At 39.7% G+C, this 27,725-nt stretch overlaps 1 protein-coding gene across 11 annotated transcripts in view; it reads left to right on the top strand.

Moving 5' to 3' along the window:
- Positions 1 to 27,725, top strand: part of LOC126765675 (uncharacterized) — a 784,771-nt gene that overhangs the window by 301,210 nt on the left and 455,836 nt on the right. For 5 of the 11 annotated variants that reach the window (XM_050483365.1, XM_050483360.1, XM_050483363.1 and 2 more), the window contains one exon: positions 11,188 to 11,509. In XM_050483365.1, coding sequence (XP_050339322.1) covers positions 11,210 to 11,509 — 300 coding nt within the window. In that variant the 5' untranslated portion in view covers positions 11,188 to 11,209. Of the gene's footprint in view, positions 1 to 9,252; positions 9,618 to 9,660; positions 9,805 to 11,187; positions 11,510 to 27,725 lie in introns of those variants that run through there. The other 6 variants (XM_050483361.1, XM_050483364.1, XM_050483366.1 and 3 more) reach the window with 3 other exon arrangements.

Raw genomic sequence — 27,725 nt, 5'->3', positions numbered from 1 at the left:
TATGGTTGCTGCATTTCTTTATTCAGTAATTCTTCTTCTTCTTAATTGGCGTAGACACCGCTTACGCGGTTATAGCCGAGTTAACAACAGCGCTCCAGTCGTTTCTTCTTTTCACTACGTGGCGCCAATTGGATATTCCAAGCGTAGCCAGGTCCTTCTCCAGCTGGTCCTTCCAACGGAGTGGAGGTCTTACTCTTCCTCTGCTGCGGTGGGTACTACGCCGAATACTTTCAGAGCTGGAGTGTTTTCGTCCATCCGGACAATATGACCTAGACAGCGTAGCCGCTGTCTTTTAATTCGCTGAACTATGTCAATGTCGTCGTATATCTCGTACAGCTCATTGTTCCATCGAATGCAATATTCGCCGTGGCCAACGCGCAAAGGACCATAAATCTTTCGCAGAACTTTTCTCTCGAAAACTCGCGACGTCGACTCATCGGTTGTTGTTATCGTCCAGGCCTCTGCACTATATAGCAGGACGGGAATTATGAGCGACTTATAGAGTTTAGCTTTTGTTCGTCGAGAGAGGACTTTACTTTTCAATTGCCTACTCAGTCCGAAGTAGCACCTGTTGGCAAGAGCAATCCTGCGGTGGATTTCCTGGCTGACATTGTTGGTGGTGTTTACGCTGGTTCCAAGATAGACGAAATTATCTACGACTTCAAAGTTATGACTGTCAACAGTGACGTGAGAGCCAAGTCGGGAGTGCGACGACTGTTTGTTTGATGACAGGAGATATTTCGTTTTGCCCTCGTTCACTGCCAGACCTATTTTCTGTGCTTCCTTGTCCAGCCTGGAGAAAGCAGGACTAACGGCGCGGGTGTTGAGGCCGATGATATCGATATCATCGGCATACGCCAGCAGCTGTACACTCTTATAGAAGATGGTACCTTCTCTATTTAGTTCTGCCGCTCGAACTATTTTCTCCAGAAGCAAGTTGAAGAAGTCGCACGATAAGGAGAGGTCCTTCCCGATCTTGACGGAGCTTTTCGTGTTGCTCAACGTCAGTTTACACAGCCGTATTAGTTTTGCGGGGATACCAAATTCAGACATCGCGGCATAAAGGCTGCCTTTTCGTGCTGTCGAAAGCAGCTTTGAAATCGACGAAGAGGTGGTGTGTGTCGATTCTTCTTTCACGGGTCTTTTCCCCCACACTGATAAGGCCCAATCAGTTTGTTGACGGTGGGCTTTAATCTTTCACACAATACGCTCGATAGAACCTTATATGCGATGTTAAGGAGGCTTATCCCACGGTAGTTGGCGCAGATTGTGGGGTCTCCTTTTTTATGGATTGTTCTTAGCTCACTTAAATTCCAATCGTTGGCCATGCTTTTGTCCGACCATATTTTACAAAGAAGCTGATGCATGCTCCTTATCATTCCTTCGCCGCCGTGTTTGAATAGCTCGGCCGGCAATCCGTCGGCCGCTGCCGCTTTGTTGTTCTTCAGGCGAGCAGTTGTTTTCGAACTTCTTATGGTCGGGTAATGGAACGTCTGCTCCATCGTCATCGATTAGGGAATCGGGTTCGCCTTTTCCTGGCGTGTACTTTCACTGCCATTAAGCAGGCTGGAGAAGTGTTCCCTCCATAATTTAAGTATGCTCCGGGCATCGGTCACTAGATCAGCTTTGGGGGTTCTACAAGAGTATGCTCCGGTCTGGAAACCTTCTGTAAGCCGCCGCATTTTTTCGTAGAATTTTCGAGCATTACCCCTGTCGGCCAGCTTATCAAGCTCTTCATACTCACGCATTTCGGCCTCTTTCTTTTTCTGTCTACAAATGCGTCTCGCTTCCCTCTTCAACTCTCGGTATCTATCCCATCCCGCACGTGTAGTGGTCGATCGTAACGTTGCGAGGTAGGCAGCTTGTTTTCTCTCCGCTGCGACACGGCACTCCTCGTCGTACCAGCTGTTCTTTTGCATTTTCCGAAAACCAATGGCTTTGCTTGCAGCTGTGCGTAAGGAATTTGAAATGCCGTCAAACAGTTCCCTTATACCGAGTTGTTGACGAGTGCTCTCAGAGAGCAGGAGTGCAAGCCGAGTAGAAAATCGTTCGGCTGTCTGTTGTGATTGCAGCTTCTCGACGTCGAATCTTCCTTGTGTTTGTTGGCGTGCGTTTTTTGCTGCACAGAGGCGGGTGCGAATCTTGGCTGCAACCGAGTCGATGTTAGGTCCTCGGAGCGCACGCACATCTAAAAAACTCGTCCTCGTCCTTCTCTTCCGTCGGGGCGTGGGCGCAAATCAGCGATATGTTGAAGAACCTCGCTTTGATGCGGATTGTGACTAGACGTTCGTTCACCGGAGTGAATGATAGTACTCGGCGACGGAGTCTCTCTCCCACCACGAATCCAACACCAAACTTGCGCTCCTTTATATGGCCACTGTAGTAAATGTCACAAGGACCTACTCGTCTCTGTCCTTGTCCCGTCCATCGCATTTCTTGGACGGCGGTGATGTCAGCCTTTATTTTTGCGAGGACATCAACAGGCTGGGCAGCGGCACCTTTCCAATTAAGGGTCCGGACATTCCAGGTGCATGCCCTCAAATCGTAGTCCTTATTCCGTTTGCCATGGTCGTCATCAAAAGGGGGGTCTCTCATCCGAGGCTGTCGCTTACTGTTCATTGGTATTGTTTTTTACGTGGCGGGTCCCAAACCCAACGCACAACCCTATGTAGGGGATGTTTCGCCTTCTCACATTAGCTCGCCTTCGAACGGATGTTCTTAGGCTACCCAGAGGATACTTGGTCAAAGACCGGAAGTAGTGAGCTGCTTGAGCCATGTGTAAAAGAATCGTTTCTGGCCACTTCCAAGTGAATAGCGATAAGAGAAGTTTCCTCACCTGCGTGAACTTCTACACATGACTCCATCCTCCATATATTCATATATTATTAAGTAATTAGTAATGCAATATATCGGCTGTGCAATAGTACCATTGAGAGGAATGTATTACCTACCAGTGCCAACTAGTGTGTTCAAAATAAAGAACCCACCTTTATTGCAGGTATTTATACGTTATTTGACCACTGGTATTTGCTACTGGAAGGTTCTTTGGTATGTTAGAAAGGGAGGGCAGCATGTTCGAAATAAATTATGCAAATATTAAGTGTGCAACTAAGTTCTCGCTGTTTTTGTAATGAAAATGTTATTTTATTGTAAGGAAATAGTGTCAAAAGAGTTATTCGCTAGTCACAATTTTTTTTCCTACCTACCTGGCAAAGCTCAAAAAACATTACAGTAAAACTCTTCTTCTAGTCCCGCTATCCATTTTTCGAGTCTTATGAGTAGAACTGCTTCTGGGCCAGACCATGTGTCTTGGAACGGAACAAATAATAATCGGGTGGTGTAATGTCTGGGGAATTTCGGATGGGGAAAGATTTCCCATTTAAGCGTTTCCAGGTAAGTTTTAACGGGTTTGGCAACGTGAGACCGAGCGTTGTCATGCAGCAGAATCGCTTTTTCGTGCCAATTCTAGTAGTGGTCATAAGTGCAACTTTTCCAATTCACCGTCTTCGAAGGTTTTTGGCCTTATTTCACATGGACGGTGGTTAATACCGAATACGATGTCTTTGATGCGACAAAAACTCTTATTGTTTGACTTCGTGAAGCACCTCTGTAATAATTTTGGAGTTCCCGATGTGCTTCCGCTGCTGATTTTTGAAAGAAATAAAAATAAAATAACAGTTCGCGCAAATGATTATTTGGCGAAACTGAAACATATTTGCAAAGCCAAAAGTTTATGATACATAAAAAATCACTAATGTGAAAACGTAGTTTATTTTACCAAAGCCTGGGTTAAGTTTATCACGGTTTGGATATAACAAAATCGATCACCAATAACTGCTGGAGCTATCTATTGACAAACCGCGGGAACTTAGTTGCACACCTAATAGATAATACATAGGGATTATGAGTTACACCATGTGTATGTGTTAGTTTCCACTTGGATTCTTTCAACGTATTCAACTAGTTTCAAAAACTAACGAGCAGTTTGATTTGAATAACTTAAAAACAAATTATGGTATGTAATTAATTCATTTAAATTTTATCTTCCTACTAATCTATGTGGTTTTTTCGACATAATCGACTAGAGAGGCATGTGCCTAGAGAAGATTTCTCGCCTCATCGTTCACTTGTGCATTAAGTCTTTTCTAGTGGGCCTGACTCCGTCTTCGGCGACTGTATTCCCCCATAGATCTCGATGAATATCAGCATTTCTGCTGTACCAAGGAGCATTTACAATGCCTCTTACCACTTTGTTTTGAAAACGTTGTATAATATTAATACTGCTATCATTGGCACCTGACTCGTGCTGGCATTTAGTCCAATCCGGGCCCGGAAGAATTCTTCTGGCAAGTGTCGCAGTATTGCGTAGGCAACATGGGGCTACGTAACTCGTGGTCCACTCCCTTTGAGTCTTAAGGCCTGAGCAGGTCTTAAGATGGCTCCATCCATTGCATGTATTACACCTGACCGAGGTGGAGTTTGGATGGAGCCTTTTTGCGCACAGCCTCTACGGCTGTGCAATCTGCACACAGTTCGCGCGATGCGCCTCCACTCACCCCGAGTGGCCCACAGAGGACCTCCACGGTCCCTAGGAGCTCAAACAGGCAACATAGCTCCCACTCTGACTTAAAACGAGAACTCGGGAAACCTCCCGATTTCGTTTCTGTGGACAACCGTACCTTCATTAACTTTAATAAAGCTAACTGGGTCGGCTTCAAAGAATTTACTGAGAACACCTTCAACGCTATACCCATTCATACGAACGCACGCGTTGGCGAACGTCGATTCCGCAGCTACCGCTCGCTTCATCCCGGCTGGAAGAATAGCGGAAATCCGCTCCAATTTTCCAGCCGAAGCAGCCGTTTTAGCTAACGAGCGCGACACCTTACGCCATGCCTATCCCGGGGATCTCAATTTGGAAATTCGGCGTATGGTAAATCAACATAAGCGGACGAAATGGATAGAGCACCTGAAGTCCTGCAACCTCTCCACCGGTGTGAGTAAGCTTTGGGCTACTGTCAAAGGTTTGTCTAACCCAAAGAGACACTACGACCGAGTTGAAGTTCAAATCAATGGTCATGCCTCTTCGGACCCGAAGAAGTGCGCGAGCTATTTTAGCCGGCAGTTTACACTGCACCCTTCGGTAGATAAAGCCAAGAGATGTGTTAACCGACGGCTGCGCAAAATGCCAAATGACTGCACGCCACTTACTTTCACCGATGAGGAGGTTCAGAGTGTCATCAACAAAGCAAAATCCTCTAAATCCATTAACCCTGATAGAATTAACATGCTAATGCCAAAGCATCTAGGCTCGACGAGAGTAAGTTATCTCACCAAGGTCCTCAACCTGTCGCTGACCTCTCTTCAAATACCCGATGTGTGGAAAGTCGGAAGAGTGGTCCCACTACTGAAACCTCGGAAACCCGCCAACAAATGGGAATCTTATCGTCCGATAACTCTCCTCTCTCCAGTAGTGAAGACACTTGAGGCCTTGCTACTCCCGACCTTCACTCACCACCTGAGCCTAGCCAGCCACCAGAATGGATTCTGAAAAGTGCACAGCAATCCACAGCACTTAACGTCATAAATGCTCAGATAGTTCGTGGCCTCAACGAGAAACCACCTTGTGGGAGAACGATCCTCGTAGCGTTGGACTTGTTTGACACAGTCAACCACACAACGCTATTGCAGGACATTGAGAAAACCACGCTTCCTCCAGGGTTAAAGAAGTGGACCATGAACTACCTGAACGGTCGTCAATCATCCGTACTATTTCGAGGTGAAACATCTAAACTGAAAGGAATTAAACAGGCGGTTCCGCAGGGTGGTGTCCTCTCCCCGTTACTGTTTAACTTCTACATCTCGAAACTCCCACAGCCACCAGAGGGGGTTTCCATAACCTCGTACGCAGATGATTGCACGATATTGACTTCGGGCAATAGAATCGATGGCATGTGTTCAACAACTACCTCTCCGACCTTTCTCGTTTCCTCACTGCACGGAACCTCACACTTTCCGCCACCAAATCCACAGCGATCATTTTTTACGAACTGGACGAAGGAGTATAGACTTGAGCTTAATATTGAAGTCGATGGCGTGAAAATTCCGACTGTCAATAACCCTATTATTTGAGGTGTAACCTTTGAAAGTCTATGCTCCTTCACTCCCCATACGACCACGATTATCGCCAAGGTACAGAGCCGCAATAAAATCCTCAAGTCGCTATACGGCAGAGAAAAGACAAAGAAACGTTGGTGGCAACATACAAGACGATCGGCCGGCCGGTCCTCAACTACGCAACACCTATATGGTCGCCTGGATGCAGTGGTACGCAGATGAGGAAACTCCAGACTTGCCAAAATACTGCACTCCGGACCACGACGGGATGCCTTTTGATGTCTCCCATCGTACACCTTCACAGTGAGACGCTTATGCTCCCAGTTAAGGAGCATAATGAACTCTCCAAGCAGTTCCTGCTGGGATGTTTTCATAGATATCACCCTTTCAGCCATCTGCTTGGAGCGGAATCGCCTCCTAGGAGCATCAAAAGGTCCTTCCTTGACAACGTCGACGACGTCGTACAGTACGCCGACCGGACTTCGGACGCAACTGACTTTCGACAGGTACTGACCGCCATTCACAGTGGATCCATTAACACCTTCACCGACTCCCTTCCCGTGAATGGCGTTCTTAGAGTCAAACCACCACCCATCGCAGACGAAGAGCTCGAGTTGCCGCGAGAAACGCGAGTGACCCTAGCGCAGCTTCGTTCTGGATATTGTGGCCGGTTAAACTCCTACTGATCCAGAATAGACCCTGACATACCCAATGTATGTCCTGCATGCAACGAGTCTCCGCATGACACTGACCACCTCTTTGCATGCCCTACCAACCCCACTCATCTAACACCCTTTTCCTTTTGGTCCGACCCCGTCGTAACAGCACGTTTCCTGGGCTTCCCGTTAGATGACGTCGATGACAACACACATAACCCTTAGCATCCTTACGAGGATTGATAACCGTTAAAACAACAACAACCGGCTTGATTATTTGTTTACAAAGAAGTAATTTGTTGTGTGTGGCCAGGTTTCGACAATTTCAGATGAAGTTAAATATTTTAATATGCTCTTTTCAACGTAATCAAGCATCGAACATTATGCCAATATATTCTATATTTGCATATGGTATGCAGACATCTAAAATACTTTTAGGTTGATAAGTGATTCTTCTGTTTGTAAAATTTACATGAACCGATTTACCACCGTTTAGTTTTATTCTCCATTTTTTAGTTAAACTTACTACAGAGTTGATTGCGTGCAGCGTTTTCTGCTGTTTTCTCAACGCATAGACTGCGGTGTCATCAGCAAAAGTGGCAGTCATACTGTGCTAACGGTAAGCGGTCTCTTGTACAGAACATATAAAAGTGGACTTAAGATACTTCCCTGAGGAACTCCCGCTTCAATTTCTTTTAGTTTGGAGAACTCATTTCCTTGTTTTTCCTGAGTAAAATCGTCTCAATTTTATCCATTTGTTTTAACAAATGAAAATCGTCGCAAGCAATGAATACAGCTGACATTTTTAATGTACTTCAGGGTCATGTATATTAAGATAATTAATAATAGCACTCTTTAAACCCACGAACTTCATTAAATAATAAACGGGTTAATAGCTCCGTTGTGAATGGTGTTCAAAACTTGTTGGAAGTTAGTCGATACCAATATATGGTAGTCATAATGCTGTATTTCGCTGTAGTATTGCAGAAAAGTTCTTCCGATGTTTCTAATGGTTAACTATTAAGGTAGCTTTATATTTAGACCGCGACGCTTATGACGCTACGTACGAAGGCGGCGAGAAGAAAGGCCTCATGTGTCTTCACTATGTGGCGAAAAGACTCCCTTGGTTGGCCGGTTTTCCAGGTTTCGCTGTGGGACCAGAACTGCTTCTGCCGCGAAGGTTTTCTGGGTGAATTCTATGAAATCAACCCTGTTAGCTTCTTTAAGCGCGTCTCATAAAAAATGTGTTTATTATTTTGTTCACCACATGTGTGGGGAAAGCCGCTGCCTTTTCAAGACTTATATTTTATCAAGACACATACTGACATCGAATGTACTTTCACAGAAATAATGAATTTCATTAATATCCCAAACCGTTTTTGTTTTTTTAGAAAACTTGTTTAGCTCTCTTATTGAAAAACCCCATCTTAAAGTTGAGGCCACTGACTCCGAACTCCGGTAATAAATTTTATATATCCTTCCATCTTAGGATGTTAATGAAATGCTGTCCCTAACCTTTGTAGTGCCCTACTGAAAAACCCTATAAATCCTTAAAGTGCTTATTTGAACGTTTTAGTTGTTCAATTAAACGACGCAATAGCAAAGTGTGAAACAATAATTTAGATTCTTGTCCTAGCCTAATTTATGCGGTCTAGAGATTTCCTACCTATTTGGCTTTCCATCTCACTTTATAGCTCTTAGGTTTGTCAGTATGTGTGATATGTTAACGAAAATAATTGAATACTTTTCCTTAAAAATAATGTGCAAATATGGATGTAATTGGGAGATTCATTTGGTTGATGTTTTCTCAAATATTCCATACATTAAATTTAGCACTTTTGGTGCACCCTATAAAATATTTAGTACATAAATTATCCGTATGACAAGTGGAGACGACTTAGGTATGTCCGTCTGTCTGTATATAAACGAACTACTCCTTCACTTTTTAATATATCGATCTGAAATTGTTTACACCTCTTATCCCTCTCAAGCTGGTCATTTGTGTATGCCATACAAACTGGACGATCCAAATCTTTGTACAGCAAACTTATGCAGTTGACGAGATATTTTGGCATGGATGTCATGGGCATGGAGTATTGCCCAATGCAACAAGCACAGCCTTTGAGTTGAAATAGTTCTTTGTATGTTTAAATAAATAATATACATATTTTTTCAAAATCTACATTTTGTTGCTCTCTACTTTTTGACTTCATCTAATTTATAAAGGGTTTTGTTTTGCTTTAAGTACAGTAAAGTAATAAAAAAACACATAATTAGTCGAATAAAAAATCATCTGTCCAATCCGCTGTCGTGTTGAAGTTTTGAATTTGAACTATTTTAACTTCAAAATAACAGTAGAAGGCTATGTACATTGCTTGCAAATTTTTGTTATTATTACAATTTTTTCTAAGCTATTTACTTGCCATTAAAATGAAATACCATATATTTTATGGAATTTGCTTGCATCTATATTTTACAGTGTGAAAATAGGCGAAATCGCCTCAACACCGCGAATTCTTGTATATATTACAAGTAATATTACACGTGTATCCCTGGCCCCGAATTCCATTGTCCGTTAAAAGTACTTATTCTTGTGGTATCGTTGCGAATCAGATTCTCCTCTATAGTGGTCTCATCTATCCTAGTACGAAGAAGAGCTTCGAACCACTTCGCTATTAACGCTGCCTTCATGCGTGGGGCGCAATTTCAAAAGCGTTTGTGATGTCTAAGCAGGCGCAGGTGGCAACTTCTCCGTTCTCCTTCCAGCTGTGGAGCCACAGAGGAGTATTAGTGGACCTACCTGCTCTGTATAAATGCTGACTGGTATATGGAGGTATGCGATTGGTACGTTTGATCTTAATTCATTGTCTATTTCTTCCTACATTAGGTATGAAAATTATTTACGCAGTCCTCCAGAACTCGGGAATGTACGTCAGCGCAAGCCTAGCTGTCATCAGTCTAACAATATGGGGTATTAAGAAAAGCTTGCTAACCGATTTTCAGAGGTTAAAAAGTTTGTTGTACCACCAAGGTAATTTTTGCTTCTTGGTGATTGTATTCTAAGGGCGGCTGCCATCGTATCACGGCTATGTTAGTCTTCCAATTCATATTAAGTTTAAAAGTGTTTCTAAAAGAATCCAAGTTTGCATTTGAAATTATCTGCTCACTGAAGTGTTCTCTTAACACATCCATTGATTAATGCGATGTGTGGGAAGTGGCGTGGTCTTGTTGAAACCAAATGTCGCCGAGATCACGAGCTTCAATATCAGACATCTAAAAGTCGGCTATCATGACGCGATAACGGTCGCCATATACGCTTACGTTCTCACCGGCATAGTTTTTGAAGAAATATGGACCGATGGACGGGCCCCCAAAACCACAAAACCACACCAAACCGTTGTTTTTTTTTTTGGATAAAATGGCAGCACTTGAACCTCTTCAAGTTGCTTTTCGTAAATAGAACAATTTTGCTTGTTAACATACATATTGAGCCGGAAATGGGCCGCATCGCTGAACAAAATGAGGCGCGAAAAGGGCGGATCCTCTTGGAACTTTTCAAGAGCCCATAGAGCGAAACGAAGGTCGAGCGGCTTCAGTTTTTGTACAGGCAGTATTTTGAACGCTTTCAATTTAAGATCTCGACGTTAAATGCGCCATGTCGTTCCATACGTCAGTCCGAAAAGACTCAACGGTCTTTATGCACAATCTCAGTTACGGCTGCTACATTTTCTTCACTGCATGCTTGACGTGGTCTATTCGGTGAAATATTATCCAATAATGAATGCTAGGTCTCAAACTAGGTGATAGTGATGCGAATAGTTAGCTCAGTGGGCTGATTATGTTGACCATAAATTGAGCGAAACACATTCTTTACCTAACGTGAATTTTCGTGATAAAATGTAAACGTTGTTCAGGCGTAAGTCCTTCCATGATCAATCGTGATCTGCTAGAAAAGGGCTTCGAAAAAAGTACTTCTACTTGGATCACCCGTTATAACATATTGCTGCCATACATACTGATCAATCAAAATCAAATTATGTAAAGAAACCTTTTTTATTTGACAAAATATCTTTACAAAATATCGCAAGAATAATTGTAAGAGTCAAGGGCACAAACTCTAAAAAAAATAATTCAGATCAGAAAACTATATCATATACCTGTCATACATGCCGTCAAAAATTAAAATTAAGTTCTTGTACGGAAATTTTTTATAAAGGGTATTTTAGTTTTACTACATTTTTAATTTTTCATAAAAAAGTATAATTAATGAACTCAAATTATTTTTATATTTTTTTTAAATACTATATATAATCCGAATAGATTCTGTGACGCCATTTAGACCATAAGATATTTTTTTTTTCAAAAAGACCGAATGACACAAGAATATATTATTCTAAAAATTTTCTCGTTGCAGGCTCGTAATTTAAACTTACGTGATGGATCTTCCAGAACAGTTTTTAATGTTAAAACTGAATGCGGAAAATGAAATGTCAAGTGCTAGTGCCACACCGAATTTAAATTCGACTGGGAATGAACGCTTTGTTCTAAGGTCTAACGAAGCAAAAACCATCAACTGTACCGACCTAAACAGCGAAAATAACGGAGTAGTGCAGGACGAACCCATGGGTGAAATTGAAAAGATAAATAAATATGTTATTTGTGGAATTGATAGTCCAAAAAGAGTTGGTCCACTTGTACCACCGAAACCTTACAAAAAGAAACAAAACTATCCCGAGGTATGTATACACAATAATTTTCAAAACGGAGCAGTCTTAAAAGTACGAGAACGAGCGTGGTGCCGTTCAATGTTCAATGTTTCATATCATTCCCATTAGAGTATTATTTCTACATCTCGTTATTTATTTAGCAGTTTTATCACAATTTATAATAGTACTAAATTAAAAAAATTTCATGAAAAGTCCATTGACGCGAATTAATAACTTTGAGTGACAGTGAGTAATTGACTGCCGAACAGTAAACACGTTCTTAGTGGTTGTTTTTCTCCTGTTTCGTTCGCTTTCAACAATTTTGTTGTTGTCAAGTGTCAATTTAAAAAGATTGTGACTTTCTCTTAATAATTAAACTTATAATTAATCAGTGTAAACTAAAATATAGTGAATTTTGTGTAATTTAAAAAAAATAATTTTCATTGTGAATCAATCATGGCCCCTGATCTTGGAGGTGGTGACCAAAACTACTTTGCAGTCTTGGGAGCGGAGCCATCACCCAAACAGAAAATTCCTAACCTCAGAAATCCACATGACTTCCCACATTTAAAGAAAAACAACAAAACCCTGTACCTCTCCCCTTTCTCTTGTCCCAAAATCCTTATAATTAAAAACAAAGACAGTCAAAAACCTTTAAAATCCCTTAACATATTCCTTCCCCAAAAAGCCGTAGAATCAATTACATATGACCCACCCAGTTCTGTCTCATTTACCAGAGACAGAGATCTCCTCATTCTCACTAGAAATAATCAACGAAACAACAAATTCCTTAAAGCAACAAAATTATCAAACATTTGTGAAAGTTCCGTTAATTTACACCCAACACTAAACACAGTGAAAGGCGTTATATATGAGAGCTGTCTTGCTAGTCTTACTGAAAATGAAATAGTGGACGGTCTACGCCAACAGGATGCAACAGAGTGCAAAAAAATTACAAAAATCATAGATGGTAAAACTGTAAACACCTCTCTTCACATAATTTCCTTTAACGCATATGAATTACAAAGAAGTTAATGTCGCTTGGCTTAAAGTTAAAGTTGAACCTTGTATCCCATCCCCAATGCAGTATAAAAACTGTTTTGTTTTGGGCAATACAGCAAAACATTGCAAATCCGATCCGAAGTGTAACGTTTGCTCCTCTTCAACCCATAACAGCACTCCGTGTAGTAAAGTAGAATGCATTAACTGTAGACAACAACATACATCGGACCACGAACTATGTCCCACCCTACTTAAAAGGAAAGACATTCTAACATACAAAACACTAAATAAATGTAGTTACAAAGAAGCAACTGAAAAAATAAACAACAAACACAAAGAATACGTCTCACCAACAGAAAATTTAGAAGAAGCAATAAGTAAAAAAATCAGAAAACCAATATAACAAAAAAAACAACAACAACAACAAGTCCAATCCTTTCATACTTCCATTACTCATATCAATAGCAACAATAACAGAAATATTATTTACCAACAATGCACACAACAATCCAACTATACAACTGATTCAAGTAAACACTCATAAAACATATCCTCTTCCAATCCTTCTTTATCAAACAACAACAATAACCCAATCCCCTCTTTAAACGAACGCACTCTTCTCACACAACTCTTAAACAATAATACAGTACTTCAAAACACCGAAGACATAACTTATATCCAAAATACTCTTCTACCTTTCCCAACAGATTCTCTTAGCTCAGAAACCGTTGACGAAATAGAATTATAAGAAAACTCTTACTATTAAATATTTCTTTAATTGTGAAGGTTTTTCTCACCAAACACTCATTGATTCTTTATGGTACTTAAGTTTCTGCAGTGGAATCTTTATGGTTTTCACATGAATACATATCCTCACGTTCTGCTTTCGGGTCGGCCTTAGTATACCATCCCACGATTTCAGGGTTAAAAGTGGTTGGACAGAGCTGATGCTCCAGATTAAGAATATATATAATTGTTTCCGCCGCAAATTTATAGTTTTCGAGATATTTGCATTTAAAGTTGATAATTTTGCAAATTTTATCTTGCAATTTCTCGATTTCTAGTAATTATTTATTTTATATTATGCACTTTTTATACACTTATATTTCACTACATTGTTTCTACACATTTATTTTAAGTAATTATTTAGTTATTTGCTTACAATAAGCATTTTATATAATAATAGACAGATAATAAGTGTTGCTATAATTACACATTTATCAAACGAATAAAAATGATAAAAAAATAGGATTATACCCCAAATACATAAATCGTTGCCCCTTTTCGTAATATATCATGAGTTTTGATCGGGGAGACCGCCGACGCCTAAAAGAAGTTTTACTCAAAAAAAACTGACACACCCCGTTGTTGGATCGGCCAGGGTTATTTTTTTTTTCAAGCGCAGCCGGAGGCCGCCAGCGCAAAAAGGAGTTTTCCTCAAAAAGAACCTGACACACCCCGGTGTTGGATCGGCCAGGGATATTTTTTTTTTGAAGCAATTATCAGTTCTTCGCCGCCGTGTTTGAATAGCTCGGCCGGCAGTCCGTCGGCCCCTGCCGCTTTGTTGTTCTTCAGGCGGGCAATTGCTTTTCGAACTTCTTCATGGTCGGGTAATAGAACGTCTGCTCCATCGTCATCGATTGGGGAATCGGGTTCGCCTTCTCCTGGCGTTGTGCGCTCACTGCCATTCAGCAGGCTGGAGAAGTGTTCCCTCCATAATTTAAGTATGCTGTGGGCATCGGTCACTAGATCACCTTTGGGGGTTCTACACGAGTATGCTCCGGTCGTGAAACCTTCTGTAAGCCGCCGCATTTTTTCGTAGAATTTTCGAGCATTACCCCTGTCGGCCAGCTTATCAAGCTCTTCATACTCACGCATTTCGGCCTCTTTCTTTTCTGTCTGCAAATGCGTCCCGCTTCCCTTTTCAACTCTCGGTATCTATCCCATCCCGCACGTGTTGTGGTCGATCGTAACGTTGCGAAGTAGGCAGCCTGTTTTCTCTCCGCTGCGACACGGCACTCCTCGTCGTACCAGCTGTTCTTTTGCACTTTCCGAAAACCAATGGTTTCGGTTGCAGCTGTACGTAAGGAGTTTGAAATGCCGTCCCACACTTCCCTTTGGAATATATATGGCATTAAAATGTGCTATCTTACAAAAAGGCAAATTCTTTATTTGCTCTGACAGCTTCTCCTGCTTGAACGCCATACGCAACATTCGAAATAATTCCATAGTAATATCTAAAATTAGAGATATTTGCATTAAACATAAAAGAAAAATAGCTCTTCTCTGGGTGCCAGGTCACGTGGGAATTCCTGGGAACAAATATGCTGACAACGCGGCAAGATTCTTCGCAAATATTGTTAATATATGAAATTTTCTAAAAGAATGTAATTTTTATAATAAAATATAAGCTTTGTAACTTTATAATATTATATCGGAGGCGATGGCCACAGTAGCTTGTACTCCTTACCATTAGGTTTAATATTATGTATATTTTTCCTAATAAAATAATAACAATCAGGGGTGTTGTGGAATCCAAGACAAGATTGCTTAGCTGTCAGAATTGCAAACCGATTCTGATTTTCAATGGTGTCACAGAATCTAATTTGATTTTCGCCTTTTCCAACATATGCGAAACCTATATCCGAATCAGCTGTTTACTAATGTGACAAAACTTGCAAATGAATACATTTGGAAGCAATCCTATTAAAGTTTTTAAAGAGTTTATCGAATGAATAAAGACGCATTTGGATGTTAAATTACGTTTATTACATTTTGTAAATCTTCTTTAAGAGGGAACCTGCTTTAAAAGCTTCAAAAAATTTAATTTATTTTTGCTTAAATCTCTTTAAAAATTATTTAAATATAAAATAGAATATTTCATCAAAGTTATAGATGGGAATTCGAAATATTGTCGAAGCTAGAAGGCAAATAGTGACCGAGCGTCTAGCAGATATGCGAGCGCTTAGGCAGAAAGCGAAAACTTTGACGCGCGATTTCTCGGTTTTTCAGTTCTACGATTTTTCTTAATTGGCTGGCAGGATAGAAAGAAACTAAGCGTCGCACATAGGAGCATTTGGTCTCAAAAACCGGACAAAATTATTTAAAGTGATTTTATGAATGAAAATGAATAAATATTCATGATTAAATATAATAATGCAATATATTAAAATAAAACAAGTAAGGAAGGACTAAGTTCGGATGCAACCGAACATTTTATATTGAATATATTTGAGGAGGGGGTAGTGCCGACCAGATTTTATCTATTTTTGCTCATCCCACACACTACTAAATAATATGCCGTTAAATATGTTACATACGTTCCAAATTTTGTTGAAATCGGTCAGTCGGATCCCGAGATATGGGATTTCACCAAAGAGTGGGCGGTGCTACGCCCATTGTCCAATTTCCACACCGGCTCCGATAGAGCCCCCTTATACCATCTATATACCACCCGTATAGAACAATTAAGCTGTATTTCAATATTTAATTAAAAAAATAAATAAATCAGTACTCATTTTATGCAACTGACAAACTTTTTTCAACGCGCTTTTTTTTTAAGGGGGAAAAGACGGGGAAAATGTTTAAGCTTATATGTTAAGTAAAAACCCTGTAGTTTACTAGGAAAAATAATTCATAGCTCGACCTCGCCCGACACTATAACAAAAACACTAATTTCTAAAAAATTAAAAAAAAAATTAGTTTTTTTGATGATTCATTGTTTTCCCGAAAAAAACATAATAATACATTAACTAAATTAATTTTTATATCATTAATATTAAATACATACCATGTTGTCCTGAATCCATAAAAAATATTTTCAAGAATTCAGTTCACGCAATATAAAAACCACTTGCAATTTGGAGAACAATGGAGAGTTTCGCGAATAAGCACGTGCGTTCTGAACGAAGTCTAGGTTCCGACTACTTGTGTAGCAATATAGCGGCCTCAAGGCCATTCATTTAATCGGTTCATTTAGGTACCAAAAAAATCTATTTTGAGTACCATCGCTGAAGTTTGTAATTTTCCATTTTGTCCGGTGTTTGAGGGTAAATGCACCTATGTGCGTCGTATGGAATTGGGGCAAATCGTTGGCATTAAATTATCTTCTACATCTGGCCCGGGATATGCATATGCGAAAAGCATCTGGCAATTGCTTCCCAAAGGCAAGCCTTCAAAGGTTTCGTATAAAAAGAATTTGCGGATGATGTTTAAATATACATATAACTATAAACCCTAGAAACTTCGCTTTAATCAATTATTTCTTTCCCTCTAAAAAAAAAAATTAAAAAAGATCGATTATTTTTAAGCCTCTAAAGCAGGCTCCCTCTTAAATATCCGCATTTTTTTCCAAAACTCAATAATTAAGACATTTCGTGTTTTATTCTTATGTTTTTTCCTATAGAAATAAAGATAAATCAATTCGTAACAATAAAATAACTTGATTTCTTAACTTACATTTCAAATCTGTGTGCGACTATCTTCTTGATTTGTTTCTGACAGAAAAACCGATAAAATTGGTTTCCGTTACACCCAAAACCGATACAAATTCTGTTTCGAATATCAAACCAATAATATCTGAATTCATGACACCTACTGCTTTTTTTGATCGGTTTCAATTCTGATTCTGACAATTATCAGATTCCACAACACCCCGAAATAATAATAACTTTGAGTGAGTTACACGTAAAATATATATTTTAGTTCGGCGTCATAAGACCTCAAACGTTCTTTTTTGAGTAATTGCTATATTACAAAACGTGGTATAATCTGTTACTCTTCTATTTATACTTTAACAGAAATACTTAAAAGTACAGGTATGCAATTTGTTTTGGGATGTAGTTGTGTAGCTTACATATTGGGTAACGTCGCTCTTGCTTTGTTGATAGGGAGCCCCACGTGTTTCCTTATTAAAATATCTCCTGGGCTTTTGGTTAAACTGTATCTTAGTCGTGAATGTTTTTTGTGAGGTGTTCCATTTCCTGTGTTAGTTGTTTATAGATTGATTATTTTCTTCATATATATTTTTCTGCACCATATTGTTCTATTAGGTTTTTCCATCTGTTTAATTTGGTGTTTCAGTTTTTTTAAATATGCAATGTCGTATAAGTAATTTCTTAATTTTTGAAGAGTCCATACTAACTTCTTTTTTACTGGCGTAGACTGGCGTTATAGTCGAGTTAACAACAGCGCGCCAGTCGCTTCTTCTTTTTGCAATGTGGCGCCAATTGGAGATTCCAAGCGAAGCCAGGTCCTTCTCCACCTGGTCTTTCCAACGGAGTGGAGGTCTTCTTCTGCTATCCCCGGCGAGTACAACGTCGAATACTTTCAGAGCTAGAGAGTTTTCGTCCATTCGGACGATATGACCTAGCCAGCGTAGCCGCTGGCCTTTGATTCGCTGAACTATGTCGAAGTCGTCGTATATCCCATAAAGCGATGGAACAATGGTTTCATCGAATGCGATATTCGCAGTGGCCGACGCGTAAAGAACTATGAAGCTTTCGCAGAACCTTTCGCTCGAAAATTCTTAGCTTCGACTCTTCAGATGTTGTCATCGTCCATGACTATGCACCATACCATATAGCAGGACAGGAATAATGAGTGACTTATAGAGTTTGGTTTTTGTTCGTCGAGAGAGGACTTCTCAATTGCCTACTCAGTCCGAAGTAGCACCTGTTGGCAAGAGTTATTTTGCGTTGGATATCGAGGCTGACACTGTTGTCGATGTTAATTCTGGCTCCAAAATAGACGAAATTATCTACGACTTCATAGTTATGACTGCCAACAGTGAAGTAGGAGCCAAGTCGCGTGTGCGACGAGTGTATGTTTGATGACAGCAGATATTTCGTCTTGCTCTCGTTCACCACCAGAGGCCAATGACATCGATATCATCGGCGTACTCCAGCAGTTGTACATTCTTATAGAAAATGGTACCTTCTTTATTTAGTTCCGCAGTTCGAATTATTTTCGCAGGGAAATGAATGTAAGTGATAGAACTCGGCGAAATCACCGACAAGTGTGAAGGAACTCGATGAAAAAATATTTTTGTGGAGACCTATCCGAACGTGTCCTTTGGCGTAGGTGAATGAATGTGAGTGATAGCATTCGGCGAAATCAACGTCAAGAAATGTGGCTGCAGGCCGATTTTCACCTTGCGCTGTGGCGCGCCGCATTTGCGCTCGTATCTCGGGAACGGTTCGTCCTACGGCCATGTTCACATATACCATTTCGGTAGCAAATCACGTGACAAATAACTTTTGTTTTATACATTTTGCCATTAGATGCGTATTTCAGTTGCTAGGTAGACAATTTCACGATTTTAGACGAATTTCCGAAATTTCAAGGCCGTATGTAGGGTTGAAGATGCAATCCGATCTCAAAACAAAAAGTTGCATTGGAATCAGGAAGTACTAAGGCAACTTTTCCGCACTATTAGAAATCCCGAATCGAAAAAAGTCCGGAATCGACCCACCCTACTTTGCAATCGATCGACCACACATGCAAAGGCTTTTGCCGCTTACAATTTGAGGTCTTTCTTTCCACCCATATGTTGATTATACACCTTCACGATTTGAGGGCAATTTACGTGTATATATTTTTTTCTTTCTCGTAACACCTCCTTACTAAATGTACTGGCTTTTTTCCCACAAAAGAAGACGACAAAATGATTGGTTTGTTGCCATACTACATTACAATCACAATATCCTTATCGTCAACGTTAGCTACACATTTCTTTCTTATCTACTATCTTTCTACCTTAGCATTTTTTAGATCCTTTAGTGACGGTATTTGCAGATCTTTTCCTATACGCCCTTTATTCAGAGTTCCTAACGATTTTATTCCTTCTTTGGCTAGATAGAAATTAACTCTGGACATAGCTAGGCGGACAACAATATTTGCACTAGCACCAAGGTTCGTTTGAAAGTCTGAGATTTGGATCGTTTTCCATTCCCGAATATATTTCAAAGTCGTAAGCAAACCCACGATCGCCGCAAAGAACCAGTCGAAGAATATTCGATGGTTTGGTCGCAAACATTTGTTCATCGACTGACAGTGATTTTCTTTTAGGAACACTTTGACACTTTTTCTTTAGTGTTTCTAAAATATGTCGTATTTTATGAAGACATGATCGTCCTGGAGTACCAGAGGGGCGCATCAATGTATTGTCAATGAAATGAAGAAATTGACAGATTTTGTTGAAGTAATTGACCGCTATCGTTTCTATTATCAATGGTAAACCCAACTCAAATGCCCAATACATTCGCAAAGCTCATACGCAAACTGACCGCTAAGAACTTTTTGAAGTGAAACCTTCTTATGGGAGGGTTTTGAAATCTCGATCGGCAACCTTTTTGGTGACGCTCGCTCTAACGTAAGAGTGAGAAGCCTCCGGGAATCGAGCGAGAGTGAGACGGACTACCTTACGTCTCGTCTATCGAGCGAGAGTGAGAGACCTTCGTGTATCGTGCGAGAATGAGACGGAAGACTTTCTGTCTTTCATGTCATTATCTGCGTTCAGGCGGCGTCGCGATCGCGGAAAACAGCTGTTGGTTTCTAACACAGTGATCATAAGCAACGTATTTTGTTTTTGTGCGTGTCGTCATTACTTAAATCGAGAGTTTTGTACAAATATGCCGAAGTCGGGTGCAGAAAGGACAAAAACATGGGGAGAAAAAACGGGCGAGTGAAGGAATTGATCAGAATAGAAAACGGAAAAAAGTAGAACTGAAATTGAACGAGATAGCAGGGAACGGAGGAAAACACGTGCTAACCTCTTACGTGACAGTGTGGACGATAGTGTAAATAATCCAGAGAATGAACTATTAGCAACGACTTCGACTCATCCTCCTCCTGATTGTGATGTACATATTGGTGATCGATTACAATATTTAGACTTTAATAAGTTTAAAACTGCACATAAGAACTTTCACCGTGATTTTATAAATAATCCATTCGGTTTTACGTGTTGTGTATGTGATAGATTATGGTTTAAAAATGACGTGAAGACTCTATCCGTTGAAAATGAAATTCGTATTCAACAAAAATTTCCAGAATTCAGTAGTAATAATGAGCTGGCATGCACCAGCTGTCGCCAGGCTTTGAGGAGAGACAAAATTCCAACATTGTCGAAATTGAATGGCTTTGTATATCCCCCGATCCCTGCACATCTTCCGAAGTTAGATTTAGTGTCCGAGAGACTCATTTCTCCTAGAATTCCATTTATGCAAATTCACAGATTGCGTCATGTGCATGGACAATTTGGAATTTTGGGGTAGGTGATCAATGTTCCAGTGGATGTCAATACAATGGTCAATCACTTGCCCAGGAACATTGACGACGATCACTGTGTTCATATCAGAGAAAAAAATTCATCGATCAAGCTACTTGACAGGTTTAATAAACAAGAGAAATATAAAAATATGGCTAAGATGCTTAGTACCGAGTCCATTGTATCAACTGTACGACATCAAAGGTGATGAATCTTTCTTTAATGAGGATTGTGTCGTTCATCAGATACCTATAGATGAACTGAGTGAAGACATCCCCATGGAGGAGAGCCTGTTCGCTCAGCAACACACATTACTTTGGAATGACGATAAATATTTGAGGATTGCTCCTGGAGAAATGAATGTCCCTCACAGTCTATTATTTGATGAGCATGCAGAAGAGTTATCTTTCCGTACTATCTATCTCGGACAATTCCGGCGCTTTAGTGAAGATCTCAACGTGACTCCATTCATGATGGCTACCAGTGAGCTAAGGAGATCTGATCGACGTGGGGTTACACCTCATCATTTACTCTATATGGCAATGAAAATTATGTGGTTTAGAGTTCGTGACAGTCTATCCATTGCTTTTAAACACGTAGGTAAAGACACAAAAATTACACGTGAACAAATTCAATCAGAGGAGTATATAAATCATTGAAAGCAACTTGGCTTTTCTACGTTGTATCCCTAACTCGACTTGGTATTGGGCTGAAAGAAAGAGAGACTTATTCGCAATGATCAGACAACTCGGAAAACCCACGTTATTCCTAACTATGAGTGCTAATGAAGTTGGTTGGCCCTCATTATTACAATTATTATATAAATTGAAGAATAATGGAGCAGAAATTACAGAACAAGATGTTCAGGAACTCCATTATATTAAAAAGAGCACACTCATCAATGAAGATGCCATCTATTTTAATAAGCTCATCAATGTTATAATGAACATACTTCAGTCCAAAAAGTCTTCTCCCTTCGGGAAATATCGTGTTGTTCATTATTTTAAAAGAATTGAATTCCAGCATCGTGGGAGCCTCCATGCACACATTCTGCTCTGGCTTGAGAATGCTCCAGCGGATCCAGTAGGTGCTGACCGACTAAAAGCTATTGAACTAGTTGATACATTGATATCAGTGGCCACTTCAGAATCGTCGGGGAACATAAAACTACAGACACATTAGCACACGTTCACATGTTACAAAAAAATAGCTGCGAACGCTCATCAAAAATGCAGGTTTGAAGCTCCATTCATGCCATGCAGATACACAACTGTACTGACACCAATGCAGAAAAAAGACCCAGGATTCCACACGTATAAACAACATTACAACACGATAAGAACAAACTTAGAGAACAATGACTATGCTGATATTGATAGTTTCTATCAGGGAAATGGAATACTTTCAGATGATTACTACATGAATGTGCTTCGAGCTGGCATCAATCGTCCCAGAGTATTTCTTAAACGTCAACCCATGGAAAAGTGGCATAATCCATTCAACACATTCATTTTCAATATTTTGAAATCAAACATGGATGTGCAATTTATCACCGAAGAATACTCATGTGCTGCATACGTAGTGGAATACGTCAATAAAACGAACCGTAGAATTAGCAATCTCCAACGTAACATCACTGAAATAATGTTCATCCATTATCCATTCCAGAGTTCGATATTGTCGAAATTACTAGAAAAATGAGCGTTGACATGCTAAATACTGTCGAAATTACCAGTCAGGAAGCTGCATGGTACCTTCTGCGTGAACCGATGTCAAAGTCTTCTTCATTTGTTACCTATATTTCAACAATATGGCCGATCGAAAGACAAAGAATTCGAAAAACTCAGAAAGAACTCAATGAAATGGATGCTGATGATGATGCAACAAACATATGGAAAGAAAATTGGTTTGACAAGTACGAAAAGAGACCTGAAGAGCTAGAAGATGTAAATTCGGCCCAGTTTGTTGCTCATTACACACTGAATAGTCAGGGGAATTGGACACGAAGGAAAGGACCTCGGATTATTCGGTACAGAAACTACAACATGGCTGATGATTTCAATGAATACAAACGGGAAATGGTGACTTTGTATACTCCATTCCGAGACGAAGAAAATGAAATTCTTGCAAAAACTAAATTCATACAGATTTACGACGACAACGAAATGTTGATTTTGGAGCGACATAAAGAATTCTCATCGAATTTAGATGATGCTGAAGGAGACAACTTAGGTCGCTTTTTTCCTGAAGCAAATCCTTTTCAAGAATTGTATAACGCTGACCACATAATGAACGACGATCTGCGGTTAGCAACATTTAACAAACTTGTTTTAAATTCGTTCAGAACAAGTCCAGTTAAATGTTTTCTTATTTTTTCGTTCCAAATACATAGAAGAAGTAGCCGTCGACGTTTAACATGTCTTTTCCTTTATTGGACTTCACCGCAGTTATATTTTCCATCATTTCACAAAAATATTTAGCACGTTTTTATTAATGAAATTGCAGTAACACATTGCTTAGTCAGTACATATATGTATGTATATGTAGGTACATAGTAAACTAAATCATTATGGTAGTACAAAAAAGTAAATGAAGAACAACAAACAAAGAAATAACAATAACAAATACAATCATGCAATTGTAAAAACTACTTACTAGGCAATAAAACATATGATTACAGAATGGCAAAATTCTGTAACTAGTGATTAAAAATGCGTGTTGATAACAAAAAAGTGCGCACTTTGGCGAATGGCAAAATTCTGTAATTAGTGATTAAAAATGCGTGTTGATAAGTGCGCACTTTTTTGTTATCAACACGCATTTTTAATCACTAATTACAGAATTTTGCCATTCAGAATTTTGCAATTCAGAATTTTGCAATTCAGAATTTTGCAATTCAGAATTTTGCAATTCAGAATTTTGCAATTCAGAATTTTGCAATTCAGAATTTTGCAATTCAGAATTTTGCAATTTAGAATTTCGTTATCCAGAATTTTGAATTCCAGAATATTGACTTCCATAACTTTGATTCCCGGTGTTCCGACTTCCGGAATTATGAATGCAGAATTTCCAAAAAAGCAGAATTTTGACCCCAACCCGTCTCAAGGTGGTACGTTTAATCAAATCGTCTATGAATACGAAAAGACACATTCACAGCAACTCCTTTACGTAGCCTTGTCCCGTGTCACAAGTATACAGGGATTGTACATCGTTGCGAAGGATGGAAAGAACAAATTTTATCATGGACGGAAAAAAGCTCAATCAGTGGCCAAGCTACAATCAGAATTTAGAAGATTATCAACAAATCCATTGATAACTTTGACTGACATTCTCCGAGAGTTCATCAGCAGACCAGGCTTATCAATAACAACCCTCAATTGCCAAAGCTTAGGAGCTCATAGCGGAGATTTGAATGATCCGGTGATTCTACGGTCTAATATATTGATACTTTCAGAGACGTGGAAGGAAAACGATCAAAAAATTGATGTTCTCAATTTTAATTGTGTCGTACAGTTCAAAAGACATAATGTGAGAGCAGGGAGTGTCGCAATACTTTGCAATACTGCTCATGGAACGAACATCATGACACCCTATATGGACCTGAACTTGAAACAACTAGAATCGCTTTCAATTGGGTTGTCATCTGTTGGAGAAATATGTGCAGCTGAATGTCGCACAGAAAGCGGACAGCGGATTATGCTTATAGCACTCTATGTTTCACCAAATCAGAAGATGGCGAAAATAATAGAGTTTATTCACCTTCACTTGCTGCCGTATACTCCAGTGGGGGCTGCAGAAGTTGGAGTAGAGCTGGACAAAGTACCTATGATTCTAGGTAGAGATTTTAATGTTAATTTTGCTTCAGAGGATTCCAAGCCATTAATTCAGTTCTTGCAACAGAAATTGTCATTGGAAATGAACAATTCACCAATTGAATCGACTACACGCCATGGTACCACGATCGATGCAGTTTTCTCACGTTACATCGAAAATTTGGAGTCAAGAGTCTTCATTACCTATTTTAGTTACCACAAACCTATCATTTCGTTCATGAAGAGTCTACCAGAGAATGAAGGTGAAGCTGATTGAGATTTAATTCATCATATTCATACTAATATTATTGTATCTTGAAAAAAGTATAATTATTATGATGAATAAATTAATATTTATTATCAAGAAGTGACTAAAATGATTCCTCTCCTTCTAAACTTCTTCTTCTTCTTAATTGGCGTAGAAACCGCTTAAGCGATTATAGCCGAGTTAACAACAGCGCGCCAGTCGTTTCTTCTTCTCGCTACGTGGCGCCAATTGGATATTCCAAGCGAAGCCAGGTCCTTCTCCACTTGGTCCTTCCAACGGAGTGGAGGTCTTCCTCTTCCTCTGCTTCCCCCGGCGGGTACTGCGTCGAATATTTTCAGAGCTGGAGTGTTTTCGTCCATCCGGACAACATGACCTAGCCAGCGTAGCCGCTGTCTTTTAATTCGCTGAACTATGTCGATGTCGTCGTATATCTCGTACAGCTCATCGTTCCATCGAATGCGGTATTCGCCGTGGCTAACGCGCAAAGGACCATAAATCTTTCGCAGAACTTTTCTCTCGAAAACTCGCAACGTCGACTCATCCGTTGTTGACATCGTCCAAGACTCTGCACCATACAGCAGGACGGGAATTATGAGTGACTTATAGAGTTTGGTTTTTGTTTGTCGAGAGAGGACTTTGCTTCTCAATTGCCTACTCAGTCCGAAGTAGCACCTGTTGGCAAGAGTTATCCTGCGTTGGATTTCTAGGCTGACATTGTTGGTGGTGTTTACGCTGGTTCCAAGATAGACGAAATTATCTACGACTTCAAAGTTATGACTGTCAACAGTGACGTGAGTGCCAAGTCGCGAATGCGACGACTGTTTGTTTGATGACAGGAGATATTTCGTCTTGCCCTCGTTCACTGCCTCTAAACATAGAAAATTAAATAATCCTTGCCGATCCAATCATTCAGTTTCACTTCTATCGCGTGTCTTCATGACACGCCTATTTTTTTTTAATTCAGCAGTTGTAACATGAAATGGCTTTGATGCATCTTTTTGAATAATAAATTTATGCATTTCTTCTGAAATATGCTTGAGCAAGTCTTCATCAAAAAACCACAAAATATACTGTAGAGATGTTTCGAATTCTATGATTGGCGGCGGAAAGTGTGTGTCTCCGATAAACATAGAAGATACTGGTAGAAAATGTATTTTTTCGAGATAAATCTTCTTTTTTTCCTTTTAATGACACACAGATTTTTTAGATGTGTTAGCACGGGCTATATGCATGGAAATGGACGGCGGTCTAGTATTACGTGATATATTACGAGTACCTGCATTAGACACTAGATAAAATCTTCATTCGTCATTTTCACTATCTTATGCTACAGCCAAGCAATCTTCTACATATTGATATTTCAAACGTGGTTTTCCATATAATCTAAAGAAAAATCCAAGAATTTATAAGTATTGGTATCGAAAGCATGTATTTAGTCATAAAATGTTCCACTATTCATGGAGCACCGAATCGCGAACGTTTTTTTGAAAATGTACATGAGTTGAATTTTAAAATTACACTAGTACAAAATTAAATTTACCTCTGCAAAATAAACACTTTTTTCAACACTTTTTTCAACACTTTTACTTTTTCCAACTTCAAAACTCTTTCGTGAGCAATTTTTAACTATTTTTGAAATGTCACTAAAACGCAAATGACACTAACGAACCATTTTTAAATTTATTTGACAATAAAATGTTCATTGGCGCCCTACGGAAAATTGCTTGCACTTTTTCATTTTCATATTTTTGAAGCTTCCCTAAAAAAATATTAAATGTCACTACCTGTAATTTATTGTACTATAGGATTAGTTAAAGCGAGCGTTCCTCATATGTTACAAGATGCCCTGTAGGATTAAAGTAGAAGACAGAGAAAAAATTTATTTAAAATTGCGAATTAAAGAACGCACCATCAACCTTCCAAAGATGTGTCGCTTTCTATGTAGAGAATGTCCTGATATACTCAGTATCACCTGCACAACATATGAAAAATATTACCAATATAGCCCAAACTCTGCACAGAACCAACGAAAATCTCAGAAGAGATATCCTGTTTCTTTATTTCAAAAAAAGTCCTATTGTAAAACTATATAATTAAATAGAATTGTATTAGCCAGACTTCAATAAACGTAGTTAGTATGGGAAGATGGAGTTATGTGTAGAAGTTCACGCAAGTGAGGAAAGATCTCTGATTGCCATTCCCTTGGGAGTGGCCAGAAACGTTTCTTTTACATATGGCTCAAGCAGCTCAGAACTTCCGGTCCTAGACCAAGTATCTTCTGGGTAGCCAAAGAACATCCGTTTGTAGGCGAGATAAAGTCCGAAGGGTTGTGCACTGGGTTTGAGATCCGCCACGTAAAAAACGTCCCCAATGAAAAAGAACAAACAGCCTCGGAAGAGAACCCCCCCTTTTGCTAACCATAGCATTTTTAATGAGGCCTATGATTTAAGGGCATGCACCTGGAATGTCCCGTCCCTTAATTGGGAAGGTGCCATTGTCCAACTAGTTGATGTCCTCATAAAAATAAAGAACTGCTATGGTGAACAGTGAAAGTTTAACACCAGGAAAAGGCGAACCCGATTCCTCAATCGATGACGATGGAGCAGACGTTCCATTACCCGACCATGAAGAAGTTCGAATAGCAATTACCCGTCTGAAAAACAACAAAGCGTTGGGGCCGATGGACTACCGGCCAAAATATTGAAACACGGCAGCGAACAACTAAAAAGGAGTATGCATCAGCTTCTTTGTAAAATATGGTCGGACGAAAGCATGCCCAACGATTGGAATTTAAGTGTGCTCTGCCAAATCCACAAAAAGGGAGACCTCACAATCTGCGCCAACTACCGTGGGATAAGCCTCCTCAACATCGCATATAAGGTTCTATCGAGCGTA

Source organism: Bactrocera neohumeralis, unplaced genomic scaffold (assembly GCF_024586455.1).
Source record: "Bactrocera neohumeralis isolate Rockhampton unplaced genomic scaffold, APGP_CSIRO_Bneo_wtdbg2-racon-allhic-juicebox.fasta_v2 cluster11, whole genome shotgun sequence".
NCBI classification, from domain to species: Eukaryota; Metazoa; Arthropoda; class Insecta; order Diptera; family Tephritidae; genus Bactrocera; species Bactrocera neohumeralis.
Note: the sequence above shows the minus strand (reverse complement) of the source record. Positions and strands in the feature narration are given on the sequence as shown.